Source organism: Mandrillus leucophaeus, unplaced genomic scaffold (assembly GCF_000951045.1).
Source record: "Mandrillus leucophaeus isolate KB7577 unplaced genomic scaffold, Mleu.le_1.0 Scaffold235, whole genome shotgun sequence".
NCBI lineage: Eukaryota > Metazoa > Chordata > Mammalia > Primates > Cercopithecidae > Mandrillus > Mandrillus leucophaeus.
In genome coordinates this window covers 4468295-4482025 of record NW_012102421.1, presented here as the reverse complement: position 1 = coordinate 4482025, position 13731 = coordinate 4468295, and the positions used below count along the sequence as shown (strand labels likewise).

General features: G+C 40.4%; 1 protein-coding gene across 3 annotated transcripts in view; it reads right to left on the bottom strand.

The window, feature by feature from the left end:
* Positions 1 to 1617: 1617 nt before the first annotated feature.
* The window catches only part of MCOLN3 (mucolipin 3), a 31650-nt gene continuing 19536 nt past the window's right edge, over positions 1618 to 13731 (bottom strand). For all 3 annotated transcript variants that reach the window (XM_011982127.1, XM_011982128.1, XM_011982126.1), the window contains 7 exons: positions 13029 to 13128; positions 9684 to 9796; positions 9451 to 9600; positions 5811 to 5912; positions 5582 to 5704; positions 4588 to 4794; positions 1618 to 2781 (listed from right to left, as the gene is read on the bottom strand). In XM_011982127.1, the coding sequence (XP_011837517.1) occupies positions 2647 to 2781; positions 4588 to 4794; positions 5582 to 5704; positions 5811 to 5912; positions 9451 to 9600; positions 9684 to 9796; positions 13029 to 13128 (930 nt within the window). In that variant the 3' untranslated portion in view covers positions 1618 to 2646. The remainder of the gene's footprint in view (positions 2782 to 4587; positions 4795 to 5581; positions 5705 to 5810; positions 5913 to 9450; positions 9601 to 9683; positions 9797 to 13028; positions 13129 to 13731) is intronic.

Here is a 13731-nt window from a genome sequence, read left to right as displayed (position 1 = left end):
GAGGTGAGATTACTCCACTATACTCCAGCCTCTAGCTTGGGCAACAAAGCAAAACTGTCTCAAAAAAAAAAAAAAAAAAAAAATCCCCTTATGCTTACAACCCTGAAAATCATTATGGCAGGAGGAGGGGACAGAGAATCTGACTTCCTGAAAAAGGGAGTATCATTGACAAAAATCCAGCCCTGATTTCCTGGGCTAAGGAGACTAGAAGCCTGGAAGAAAAAAATGACTTCAATTCTATGTTCTTTCTTACAACTGCCTTGGCATTCTCTATGGTACATATATACAGGTAAGGAGAACTCTAAAATGACTGGCCCATAATTTGTCTGCCTACCGAGATCAAGCCATTGTACTGGTTTGAGGACAGTTCAAAAAAGTCAGTCAGTGCTATTTCTTTCAGTAGACAGAAGAGCTATTCTCTCATGGACATCATTACCAAAAATTAAGCCTTGGAATTTATCAGGGACTCCTGCCACAATAAGAGAGCCTGGAGAATCAGGAGAGAGATGTGAAGGCACCAAGTCACTGGCTGTGATTCTACAGAAGAAACATAATGACTTCAGAGCAAAGCAAAACTCCAGGCTGAACACTGGGTCAGTGGTTTCATGTTTCCACTGAAGTACTGTTAGTCTAAAAATCTCACAAGGTGGAAAGAAAAGGATTTATCAGATAATAAACATTATTTCAAAACTCACATAGAATTCAAGTAATTTCTAAAAATGATAGTATTATAAATATTAGAACTGTCCCCAAAATAGTCACTTAGATATTTAGATTTTTTTATTTTTTAAAGCCTCAGGTACTTCAGAAACAACTTATACCTGTTATAAAACCTCCCATTTCAACACCTGGAGTCATTATTATGCCTGTCATTATGATTAAATAATAAAATCTCAGTAAAACAAAGTTAGAAATTTAAAAATCAGTGTTTTTTTAAAAAAGTTTGCCTTGAGATCTTTACTGCATATAATTGAATTCACTTCTACTTGAATAAACAGTAAACACAATAAATATTCATGTGTTGAAAATCCATGCAGTTCTCAATTAGCAGTCTATAAGGCAGTCTATAAGGAGTAGAGACTATTTCTATATCTTTTTACAGCACACATTTCTCTTATTTTAAAATTTTAAGCATAATTGTTTTCACGTATATGTATGTGTATACATATTTGAGACAGAGTCTCACTCTGTCACCCAGGCTGGAGTGCAGTGGCATGATCACAGCTCACTGCAGTCGACTTCCTGGGCTCAAGCAATCCTCCTGCCTTAGCCTCCCAAGTAGCTGGGACTACAGGCATGCACCACCATGCCAGCTAGTTTTTTCTATTTTTTGTAGAGATGAGTCTCACTATGTTGCCCAGGCTGGTCTTGAACTCCTGGGCTCTAGCAATCCTCCTGCCTTGGCCTCTCAAAGTGCAGGGATTATAGGCATGAGCCACTGTGCCCAGCCCTGAAATATCTGTAATGTGAGTTATAGAACCTTGCCCCATGAAACCACAGCCTCTCACCCCAAAACACTTTGCTGTGAGACATAATGTGCCTATGAAAGGTATAGTACATCACTAGTTTTAACAGGCTGCTCAAGTACTAATAAAATAATCACTACTTGATCAAAAATGCATTTGGTATATGCTTTAATTTCATGCATGTATAAGATACTCTTTTTACTTTCTACTTTAACACTGAAGGAGGATAGAAAACTTGTAAATGAGTATTTAAAAACTTGATCCTCTTAAGAACTAAAAGCAGAATCAAATAACAGTTACCTTTCATAACCAAATGCAGTCATATGCTGGATAACGATGTTTTGGTCAACGATGTACCGCATGTACAATGGTAGTCCCAGAATATTATAAAACCATATTTTTACTGTCCCTTTTCTATGTGCAGATACTTACCATTGTGTTAGAATTGCCTAATGTATTCAATACAGTAACATGTTATACAGATTTGTACCCTAGGACCAACAGGCTATACCAAATAGCCTAGGTGTGTAGTAAGCTATACCATCTAGGTTTATGGAAGTACCTGCTATGATGTTTAATGACAAAATCACCTAACAACACATTTCTCAGACTGTATCTCTGTCCTAAGTGACACATGGCTGTATCACATTGTTAGCTGTCACACTCTCATTCTGGTGCACTCTTATTCTTCCTTTTAAGAGAAGATTTAAAAATGCAATGATTACTGTATATATGGTAATGACCCCCAGTCTCTCAAGGATGGACGCCTGAGAGTGGTCCAAGCTAGGGTTACTGAGTTGTCCGAAGTCACAGTCAGACCAGGGATTGTTTTCCACTGATTATACAGTCCACACAATCAGAATAGCGGGAAGCAAGAGTTTCAGAGCAAAAGAGAGGCACAGAGAATACATTCTAAAGCCATGGCAAAATAAACAAGAAATAATAATAATCCAATAGCTTTCCTCATTGAAGTTATTTTTAAAAACAAGCCCAGCATAAAACTGCAAAGACATTAAATATTGCTCTTTAAAAATATAAACAGTTATTGGTGAATTATAGATCTCAATTAGCTCAAAATAACAGTCTTCAAACATACTACATCTGATCTCAGAATATCCATATAGTCTTCCAACTCTGCTACACATTATATTTTCCTCTAAAGTACAGATAAACCTGATAGCTACTTTTTACAACAGCAGAATAAAGATACTGGAGGGTCATCTTCTAATCTGTATTTTCCGGAGTTGGGTAGATCTTTGCACTCTGATATAAATGTACGAAGTTCAGTCTCTGGGAAACCATTTTGTTGGTAATGCTAAACAGAAGAATGTTAAAAGCTTTCATTAATAAGCCCCTTGAAAACAGCTTCATTCCAAATTCAAAATGGATCATTTGGCAAGGGAGGGGGTTTTCTACAGAGAGAGTATAGTTACTTCCGAGTACCTGCAAGGAGATGTAGCCTCTAGAGTCACTCAGGTTTGGCGGAGGTAAAGTGGGCCTGGGATTCTGCAGCTGCCTACCTGAGTTCTCTTTCTGGGTCCACTGAAACCCAAATGGGCACACTGAGTCTAAGTCTTAGTTGTCCTTCCAGGGAGAATTGAGTCAGCCCCATCCCAAGTCGGAGAACCTCTGTCACTACTCTGCCCTGTAGGCCTGTGACTTCTAGACCAGTGTGATGCAGGCATTTTTGAAGGAATATGGTTCAGGCCCAGTGGATCTAAATTAACAAGGTTTTCTAGCAGGCTAAGAGATGGAAATCCCTGGCCTTGCCCAGAAGACCTCAGCACAGTCTTGGACTCTCCTGAGCTGGCCCAGGTGTCTGGACAAAGGTCTGAATGCTGTAAGGGAACTTTCCAATCTGCACACCCTTTTGGAGTCAGTCTTCCAGGCAGACAAGTTTGTTTAAGGGCCTCATATTTATATCAGTTTGGGACCTAAAATTTCTAGGACATGCCATGATTAGAAAGGATCAAAAGTAACTTAGCTTGCCCATTTGGCAAGGGCCCTGAGCCCACGGAGAGAGGTTAGCATCTAAAATACGAGTTTCAGGCTTATGTCATCAAAGGAGAAAACTCATGTTACCCTTAGAGCTCTCAGATGTCACCCTCGAATAACACATAGTTCTCTGCATGCAGAGTTGGAGGCAGTGAACTTTTAGAGCACCATTTGGAAGGATCTGAAGTTACAACTACATTCTTTCCCAGTTGCCTTGGTGATCCAAAGGACACATCTGCTGAGCAGATGAGAGAGCAAGGAGGACATTTGGTCCCTGAAATCTTGTTCAGTAAGGATGAAGTCACAGCCCTGGCTTCATGAGCAAAGTATTCATCATTATCAGCTCCAAACCAAGGCGTTCTCTTTATCCCTAGGGCCAATCACATGGCTTCATGTTTCTTTACCCCTCTCATACCCAGAAAGAAAAGTCCCCAAGTGGAAGTATCTGTGCCACAAACACACCTAACAATATAAGGTTATTGGAAATGGAAACATATGTGGATAATTTTTCTGCCTTTCCGTATTTCAATGGGCTCAAACTGATTTTTAAAAGATCTTATATGAATGACAATAGTTTTTCAGTTCAGGTATCTGACTGTATAAAGCTACATGCTAGTACTGGACCCATTAATCCTTTTGCTATTCTGGAGGCTGGGCCCTGGGCTTGTGCCCTGCAGGGCCTTCCAAAGAGCAATGGGCATAGTTACAGTACACTCCAAACAAAGGGGTCAATTTTTCTTTATGAAAATTGGATTTTTTGTGTTCCCCACAATATTTTGGCTTTCTGAAATGCCATATGTTTTATTCACTCAATATTTACTAACCCTTTTCATTCTTTATTTAGAAAATTTTTCACTCTTTACCCCCCCAGACTTCTAATGACCCTTATAATTCTAATAAAAGGTTAGACAGCTTGTGTGAGAAAGCATAACTACTTAGAGACTAAGACTTTCAACATTCAATTTTCCCTCTATTTCTGTTTATCAGTCTCTAAAAATAAGGTCCTTTTTTGCTATCCTGAAGAAAGTAACATTTCATCAACTTTTCTTCTGCCATTAGGTACTGAATTTTACTGCTACTCTACAAGTTATAGGACAATGCTACTAAAGGCTCTTGATAAACCTACCTTAATTGTTTCATATGTATCAGTGATCAGTGCAATGAAAAGACTTAAAATCATATATATGAAGAGGCTGATGAATGAGTAGAGGTAAATTCTACTAAACAGCCAGACCAAGTAACTTTTTTGCTGCATTTTTGCAAACGTGGCAAACATATCGTCTCCATTTATCAGAGAGAAAAGGCACTCAGAGACCATGTTCAGAGAACGAAACTGGAAAAAGAAAAGAGAAAAGTTCACTTTATTCCATGTTCCTTCCCATTGGAAACCTTTGTTCATGACATCATATTAAAGATAATGGGACCAGATAACCCAAGTTACCATTTTCAAACAAATAACCTGAGGTAACCACACACATTTGCTTTGTGATGCATATAACATATATAAGCCTACTATTTTTTTCCTGGGACAAGCAGCTTTCTCTTGGAGCAGCCTGAATCAAATGCAGGAGCTGGTCTGCACCCTCAGTGCTTTTCTGAATCAAGCCTTGCATCTGCCCTTTACCTTAAAGAGACCTTGAAATGCCTGTGCAGAGATACCCAGGTCCCAACCGTGCATGCTCATACATTTCATTTTAAAGTTTATTTCATTTAAGGGCATAATATTCCAAACTATAGTTGTAGTAACAAAATTTTCAAATATTTCTACAAGTTTCCCCCATGCTACTTTTTAAATAAAGTCACATTTTGAGAAGGCTTATCTGAATAGACTGCTCTTGGATATATCGATGAATCAAATTGACTAAACTTGACTTCACTGGTGGTAAACGGAACTTAATTACCTGATATACTGCAAGAAGGAATTTGACACAGTTGAGCACATCAAATATTCTCTCAAGCCAGTCACACCCTATCACTTTATAAATATGGCACTAGATATATTACCTTCAACATTTTAAGCTGAATCACAGAATAAAAGGAGTTCATTGAAAAAGGATAACAAGCCACTGGCACTATGCTAACGGCTTAATAGTAATAGGAAAAAAGTTGTTTATCAGTACCTTGTCATGGTAAGGCCCCAGCACGATCCATCCACAGAAGCAGTAGCCTAAGTAAATCATAGCAGCACAGCAGCAGAACCTGATGACATTGGGCAGCGCTGCCTGAAGGGTCAAAATGAGGAGCTGGGAAAGTAAGAGAGGCCATTAGAATCGCTTTGTCCTTTAGCCAAAGCAGTGCAATAACTTTGAGAGAAATACCAATAGCATGGAGATCCGTGGAATTCCTTACATTGTACTTTGCAAAGAAACCAAGGTATCGGATGACTCCAAGCCACACAAGCATGGTAGAAGTCCCAAGAAGTATGCTACAGACATCATAACTAGTTAGACTCTAGGACAAAGTGGAAAAATGTAATCAGATTATAAAGCAGAAATTCATTTGGCAATAAATATTGAGGTAACTATGAGTCAGGCACTGTTCTAGCTGCTAAAGCAGTGAACAAACAAAATTCTCTGCTGTCATAAAGCTTACATTCTAGTGGAGGGAAGAGAGAGACAATAGAAATAAGTTAATAGAAACTTTGGGGACATTTGCTGCTGATAATTGCTGAAGAGAAAATTCAGAGGAGGGGATGAGGAATGGGTATGGGTTTGTCATTTTAAATACAGTGACCAGAGAAGGTCTCACTAAAAAGGAGGCATTTGAGCAAAGATCTGAAGGGAGGGAGGGAGCAAATCAGGGAAAAATCTAGGGGAGAAGACTTCCAGGCACAGGGACTGGCAAGTGCAAAGGCCCTGAGACAGGAGGGTGCTTGGCAAGATAGTGCATCTGGCTGGAGTGAGCAATAGAAAAGGTATACAGTTATAGAGATAAGGTGGCACTCACCAAGTTAGTCTTTTCCTCTAACTCAACTGGGGAGATTTGAGAACCACAAACAGAGGTGACATGATCAGATGTTGGCTGCTGTGGTTGAGAGCAGGTTGTTGGAGGAGTGAGGAAGCTATTGCAATAATATAAATGAGAGATGGTAGCTTCGACCAGGCTGGTAATAGTAGAATTGATGAGGTGATTTTTTTTTCTGAAACAGGGGTCTCACTGTGTCACCCAAGCTGGAGTGCAGTGTCACAACCACGGCTCAATGCAGCCTTGACTTCCCAGGCTCAAGAAAGCCTCCCACCTCAGCCTCCCAAGTAGCTTGGATTACAGACACATGCCACCTTGACAGCTAATGTTTTTTATTTTTCATAGAGATGGGGTCTCACTGTGTTTCCCAGGCTGGTCTGGAACTCCTGGGCTCAAGCCATTCTCCCGCCTCAGCCTCTCAAAAGTGCTGGAATTATATGAGCCACAGTGCCTGGCCAATGAAGGTAGAACAATAGGATTTCCTCTTGGATTAGATATGGCAAAGAGGAGATTAGTGAAAGAGAGGAGTCTGTGATGAATCCATGATTTTTGGCTTGAGTAACTGATAAGAGTTACCATTAACTGAAATTAGAAAGGCTATGGGAGAAGCAGGTTTTGACTGCAGAGGTGGGGGCTTTAGATGTTCTGTTTTAGGTATGTTAAATTTGAAAGGAAAAGCATACATCCAAGTGGAGATATAGACTAGATGGTGGATATGCAAATCTGGAGTTCAGGAAAGAATTCTAAGTGGGGGTATAGATTTGGGAATCATTGGCATATAGATACTAAGCTATGGAACATGATGAGATTACCAAGACAGTGGCAGAAAGAGAAGATGTCCAAGCACTATGCCTTGAAGCATTATCACCTTAATAGGTTGGTGAGATGAGAGGGAACCAGCCAAGGCAAGTCAGAAGACCAGCCAGTGACTCAGGAGGAAAAACAGGTGATAGTCCAGTGAAAGCATGTGCTCGGCAGTGTTCAAAGCTGCTGCTAGGTCAGGATGAGGGTACATAGTTGGTTATTGGACTTATCAGCATGAGAGGACGCTGAAAAGAACACTTTCCTTGGAGTGGCAGGGCAGCCTGACTGGAACAGACATAGAAAGAATGAGATTTTGGGGGGCTGTGAGGTGGGAGAATTGCTTGAGCCCAGGAGTTTGAGGCTGCAGTGAGCTATAATTGCGCCGCTGCACTCCAGCCTGTGCAATAGAGTGAAACCCTATCTCTTTAAAAAAACGGGTGGGGGAGGGGAGGAGCAGAATCAGAAACAAGATTAACTACTTTTTAAAGATATTTTGCTAAATAAATGAGTGTAGTAAGTTAGGGGGAGGAATTAGGGTTGAGATATTATCTCTTAAGAAAAGGGGCAAAAACATGCTAATGGGAATGACCTTGTAGAGAGAGGGAAACTGATGATCCCCAAGAGAAGGAAAACTAGCTGGAGCTGTGCCCGTGAATAAACAAGTGGTGATGGCCTCTCGTAGGCAGGTGGGAGGGGCTGGCCCTGAATAGTGGCCTAAATAATATACCCACAGAAAAAAAGCACAGGATATGGGCACTGATGGCAGGAGGCAGATAAATTAGGTGGGGGTTTGTGGAAATTCTGTGTTTTTTTCTATTATTTTTGTGAAATAGGAAGTAAGGTCATCAGCTTAGAATGAGGATACAACAAGGGTATTCGAGGTTTCAGAAGAGAAGAAAACATGATATGATCATCTGTGAGGCAGAGACAGTGAATAGTCTAGAAAAATATAGAAAGATATTTTGTTGGACACCATTTAGGGTTCACTGAAATTAATGATAATTTAGGTTGGTAAAAAATAAAGATTTGCTGCACATCTCTCCCCTTACTCCTCTTTTTTGTTGTTTTGGTTTTTTCTTTATTTGTCCCTAAAGTTAAACATCTATTCCAATAATGCATACTATAGCCACATATAGTGGCAGCTGCTAAGTGTCGACCTAAACCCATTCTCCCCTTCTTAGGCACATGCCTGGGCTGTGTTCCCTGGCTCCCTCTGCAGTTAGAATTGACTAAATTCTATCCAGTGGGATATGTACAGAAATAAAGTTGACCACTCTTGAGCCAAGCCATCGCTCTATGGGAGAGCTTCCACCATACCATGTTTTTGCTTCCCATAAGCTGCAACCTGTTTGAGGCAACACAGCAGTAATCATGCAGTCAGGGCAAGTCCTTAAGGGGTGGCAGAGAAACAAAATGGGAGGAGCGTGGGCGCCTGAATGACTGTGAGACGTTGAGTTACTCACCAATCTGTAAAACCCATCCTGACTATTACATAAGAGAGAAATAAGCTCCTATCTTCTCTGAGCCATTGCATTTGGGGTCTCTGCCCGGGTTTATAACCAACTCCCCAGGTGACTCAATCAGTTGCATCAAGACTAGGGAAACATAAGTTTGAACAAGATTAGTTTGAACACTATTAGTTTTTTAATTTGACTTTTATTTTGTGGGACAGTTGATTTTTAGGCTAGGTTAGTCTTAAAATGGATAAGCTTGTAGCACATCAATGGGAAAGTAAGAAAATGGGAGCATTCTCATCTTGAATGGACGGAGGAAACAAACGCAAGCATGCACACCATAGTGCCTTGACCTCACTTTCCCCTACAGCCCCACTCATTTTTGTTAAAGATTCGAGCATTTCTTGTAAGATTTTTTTTTTTTTTTTAAACTCTTACCTTAGTTACTTTGGTTGTGTATGAATTTTGGTGTGTGTAAGAATTCACAGGCCCCGCCGAAGAGTCTGAACTCAGTAGGTCTAACATTGTACATTTTTACCAGGCACCCAATGATTCTGATGCAATGGTTTGTGGATCACACTTTGAAAAACTCTGCCTAAGAGACCTCCTGACTAGATTTAAGAAAATTACCATTACCAATTTCAAGTCTACTTGATACACAGTTTGGAAAAAACAATTCATTCTGAAAATTCTCACATTCTGGAAAAATATGTTACCATTAATGCAAATCTGACACTAACAATAGCATGATTAGGAAAAAATATTACCTTAGCTTGGATTTCCATTTTTAGAATTGATCCAATGATTGTTAATATGTCACTAATAATAATCATAATGTACCATCCATTGACAAATTCCATTTGATCAGAAACAGAAACTTCCTTCTTATAATGGAGGAGGAAAAAATTGACAAACTCCTTTAGGGAAAAGAGGGGAGGCACAGTGAATGTCTCTGTCAGTGAAAATGTCAGTAGCATTCCTAGAAAGCAACATTCCCTACCTGCTGAAGCTGAAGTCCTCTAATCACAGATCTAATGCAGAGGATTAACGAAACCAAGCAAGTCAGAATAACAAAGGCATCAAAGATCATCATGTAATGAGTGTTCTTCTGCACTGAAAGCAAAGAGGATTACATAATGCTTATGTGGTGGGACATTAATATGGTGACATCTTCTTTTTAGAATCATTTAAATAATTCAAGCGTTCTTTCTGGTAAGACAACAAAGAAGCCCTGATAAATGTTCTTCCAATTAGTATTTAAAGAAGGGTAAAAGTCCTTCTTTTAAAAAATTACCACAACTGGGGCCGGGCGCGGTGGCTCATGCCTGTAATCCTAGCACTTTGGGAGGCCGAGGTGGGAGGATCACAAGGTCAGGAGATCAAGACCATCCTGGCTAACACAGTGAAACCCCGTCTCTACTAACAATACAAAAAAATTAGTCGGGCGTGGTGGCGGGTGCCTGTAGTCCGAGCTACTTGAGAGGCTGAGGCAGGAGAATGGCGTGAACCCGGGAGGCAGAGCTTGCAATGAGCCAAGAACGTGCCACTGCACTCCAGTCTGGGCGACAGAGTAAGACTCTGTCTCAAAAAAAAAAAAAAAAAAAAATCACCGCACAATTAAAGATCATTCCAAGATCTTTAATTATAAGCCTGTGGTCTTTTGTTCTTAATACAATTACTTCCCTGCACATTTTTTTTTTTTTTTTCCTGAGATCGGGTTTCACTCTGTTGCCCAGGCTGGAATGCAGTAGCACAATCAAGCTCACTGTAGCCTCAGCCTCCCAGGTGAGGGCAATCCTCCCACCTCAGCCTCCCTCATAGCTGGAACTATAGGTATGTGCCACCATACTGGGCTAATTTTTAAGTTTTTTTGTAGAGACAAGGTTTCACTTTGTTGCCATGGCTGGTCATGAACTCCTGGTCTCAAGTGATCCTCTTACCTCAGCCACCCAAGTGCTGAGATTACAGACACGAGCCACCATGCCCAGGCGCACCTCCCTGCATATTCTATTAAAATATACTTATCTAGGTATAAAACATTTATTATGCATTCACTATGTGCCAGACATTTTTCTAGATGTTAGGATACAGTGGAACAAGATAGACAAGGTCCTTGATCTTCTGGAACTTCTATTCTACTATGAAGAAGTAAACAAACACATAACGAAATACTTTCAAATAGGAGTAAGTAATAGAAAGAAGATAAATCACAATAGCTTACATGTATTGAGCACATTTCTTGCCAAGCATAGCTCTAAACACTTTATATGTGTTAACCTGTTTGATCTTCACAGCAACTCCAATGAGATAAGCATGATTATCCCCACTTTGCAGGTGAGAAACCTGAAGCACAGAGAGGTCACATGATTTCCCCACAGTTGCAGGGCTAGTCAGTGGAAGAGTTGGGGGAAAATCTGTGCAGTTTGTTTCCAGTGTCCATCACTCTATGTCAGTGGTTCTTAGCATTTTTTGGGAGCTTGTTAGAGATGCACATTCTCAGGTCGTACTCCAGACCCACTGAATCAGAAACTGGGTTTCTGCAAGCCCTCCAGGTGATGCTAAAGTTTGAGAATTACTGCTCTATATGAGGGAGGTTAGTGTGGGGCAATGTGGAAGCAGAGAGGTTGATTTATATTGCGTAGTAAAGGAAGGCCTCACTGAGGGAGCAGGGGGTTTTAGCTGAAACCTGAGTGGTAAGAAAGAGCCACCCTTATAGAGATTTTGGAGAATCGAAAGTGTGAAGTCCTGGCCAGCATGCCTGGAGCCAATGGAGAGAGGTGGGTAGAGGTGTCAGCCATTGTACACACTCTGCCACAGAGCTTGTCTCTATTTAACAAGTTAGACTGCTCTCTGCTGACAATAAAAGAAAGTACTTAAGACTAGTTCTGTGATGAAGCATCCCATTAATATCTGCCAAGGAGCATAATTACTACATAAATGTCTAAATTGATTTTAGAGAAACTTAAAAATTAAGAAACAAACATTTGAGAGAATGCCTAGGTACCAGACACTTGTGTATGCTCTCATTTTCCTTATTCTGGTGTTTGTGGAGAAGCATTACGAAGTATACAGATGACAAAACAGGCTTGTGTTTCAAATGTGACTCAAGAGCCTCATATATTTGAAGTCACCTATTAGTGAAAAAAATACTATGATGGCAACATTTCATTTTATGTACTCTATCTCATTATTACGTCTGAACTTGGCAAATCAATTAGTAAGAAACTTTAGAACTGTGATTATCCAAGTATAGCCTGAATAATGCCCATTTATACATTTCTAGGCCCCAGACCTACTGGCTTGCATACAGCTGGGGAAACTGCATCATAGCAGGTACCCAGGATGATTCTTCTGCTGATTAGAATCTGAGAACTCCTCATCTAGTGACCATTAAGTCCAGTACAATGTACCATTATGTTACTTATGAGGGACTAGAAAATTAGATAAATTCTTTTCAGGCAATTTCTCCAGTTCAGCTCCAAAATTCTTGACAGTATTTGGTCTATACCTGAATTCTTGTCCATATTTCTAAGAATAGATCCTTTCCTCTTTTAGTATACTTTTTTTTTTTTTTTTTTTTTTGAGACAGAGTCTTGCTCTGTCGCCCAGGCTGGAGTGCAGTGGCCGGATCTCAGCTCACTGCAAGCTCCGCCTCCCGGGTTCAGGCCATTCTCCTGCCTCAGCCTCCCGAGTAGCTGGGACTACAGGCGCCAGCCACCTCGCCCGGCTACTTTTTTTGTATTTTTTTTTTTTTTAGTAGAGATGGGGTTTCACCATGTTAGCCAGGATGGTCTTGATCTCCTGACCTCGTGATCCGCCCGTCTCAGCCTCCCAAAGTGAGGGGATTACAGGCTTGAGCCACCGCGCCTGGCCTAGTATACTTTTAAATGGACTGAAGACAATCGTAATATGTGGGATGCTTCAGGGTCACATCCTACCTGACTTGCCCCTGGCTTCTGAGCCTTAGTTTCTTCATCTGTAAAAATAAGGATTCTGCCTATCTTAAGGGCATTTTAAAATATTAAAATGAAGAAAAGTAAGGTGTAAGTAGGTATACAGCATGCACTCAGTAAGTGTTGGTCTGGGAAGGTGTATGTAGGGTTTTGGTGGCATGGGACTGTGAGTACATTCTTGGTCAGGAGTGGGCAAGTGAGGGCACAAGGAGAGGAAGGCCATTTCAGTTATTAATGACTCACATATTGCCTGAAACATCAGTAGAGGTTTAGGGACTTGAAAATGGTCTAATCTTCTGTTTGCTGTTCTACATATCCAGAGGATGGTGTTTTAATAACCATTTTCCATTATTTAATAACCATTCTGAAAACTAGTAATGCTCATCACTTACTTGATCCAGATACATGCCAGTCTTTACATTCTCTGATGGAAATGTCATTATCTAAACTTATTTTAATTCTTCCACTATGGGCCTTGTTGTCAAATGTTATCTGTGAAGACAGGAAAACAGTCAAAAACATACTTAAAGTTTTTGAAACCAAGAAACATCTACACATTATTTAGGAAACAATTCTTTCAAGGGGACAGGAGACCCAGATTCGCATCTCCAATCTGTTGCTAACTCTGTTCAACCATGGGAAGTTCCTTTCATTTCTCTGTGAAATGAGAAGGATGAACTAGATCTTCTACAGAGACTCTGTAGTCTCTAAAACGTTATATGTCTAGGACAGCATTTCCACTCCAAAGAACTTATATAACAAGGGCACTTCCTCTTGCTCTCCACTCTAAGTACCTCTAGATACCTTCTTCATATGAGCAAGAGCTGGTACAACTGTGCTTTCTCCCAAATTCCGGCAGGACCTCAGCTGGGGGTAGATTTTCAGTGCTGCTATAATTTTTTCTAATACAAAGGCTCATTATTTCGCTTTGAGACATTTCAAGTGGAGCTTTTTTGATTTTTATTTTGGGTCTAGATTTCTTAGTCACGTTGGCACCACATGTATTATAAACGGTTTGGTGACAGGGAGTCAGCAGTCACATCTTGCTTCAAGAATAACCACTTCAGGACACCAGGGGCCAAGGAGGACAAAGCT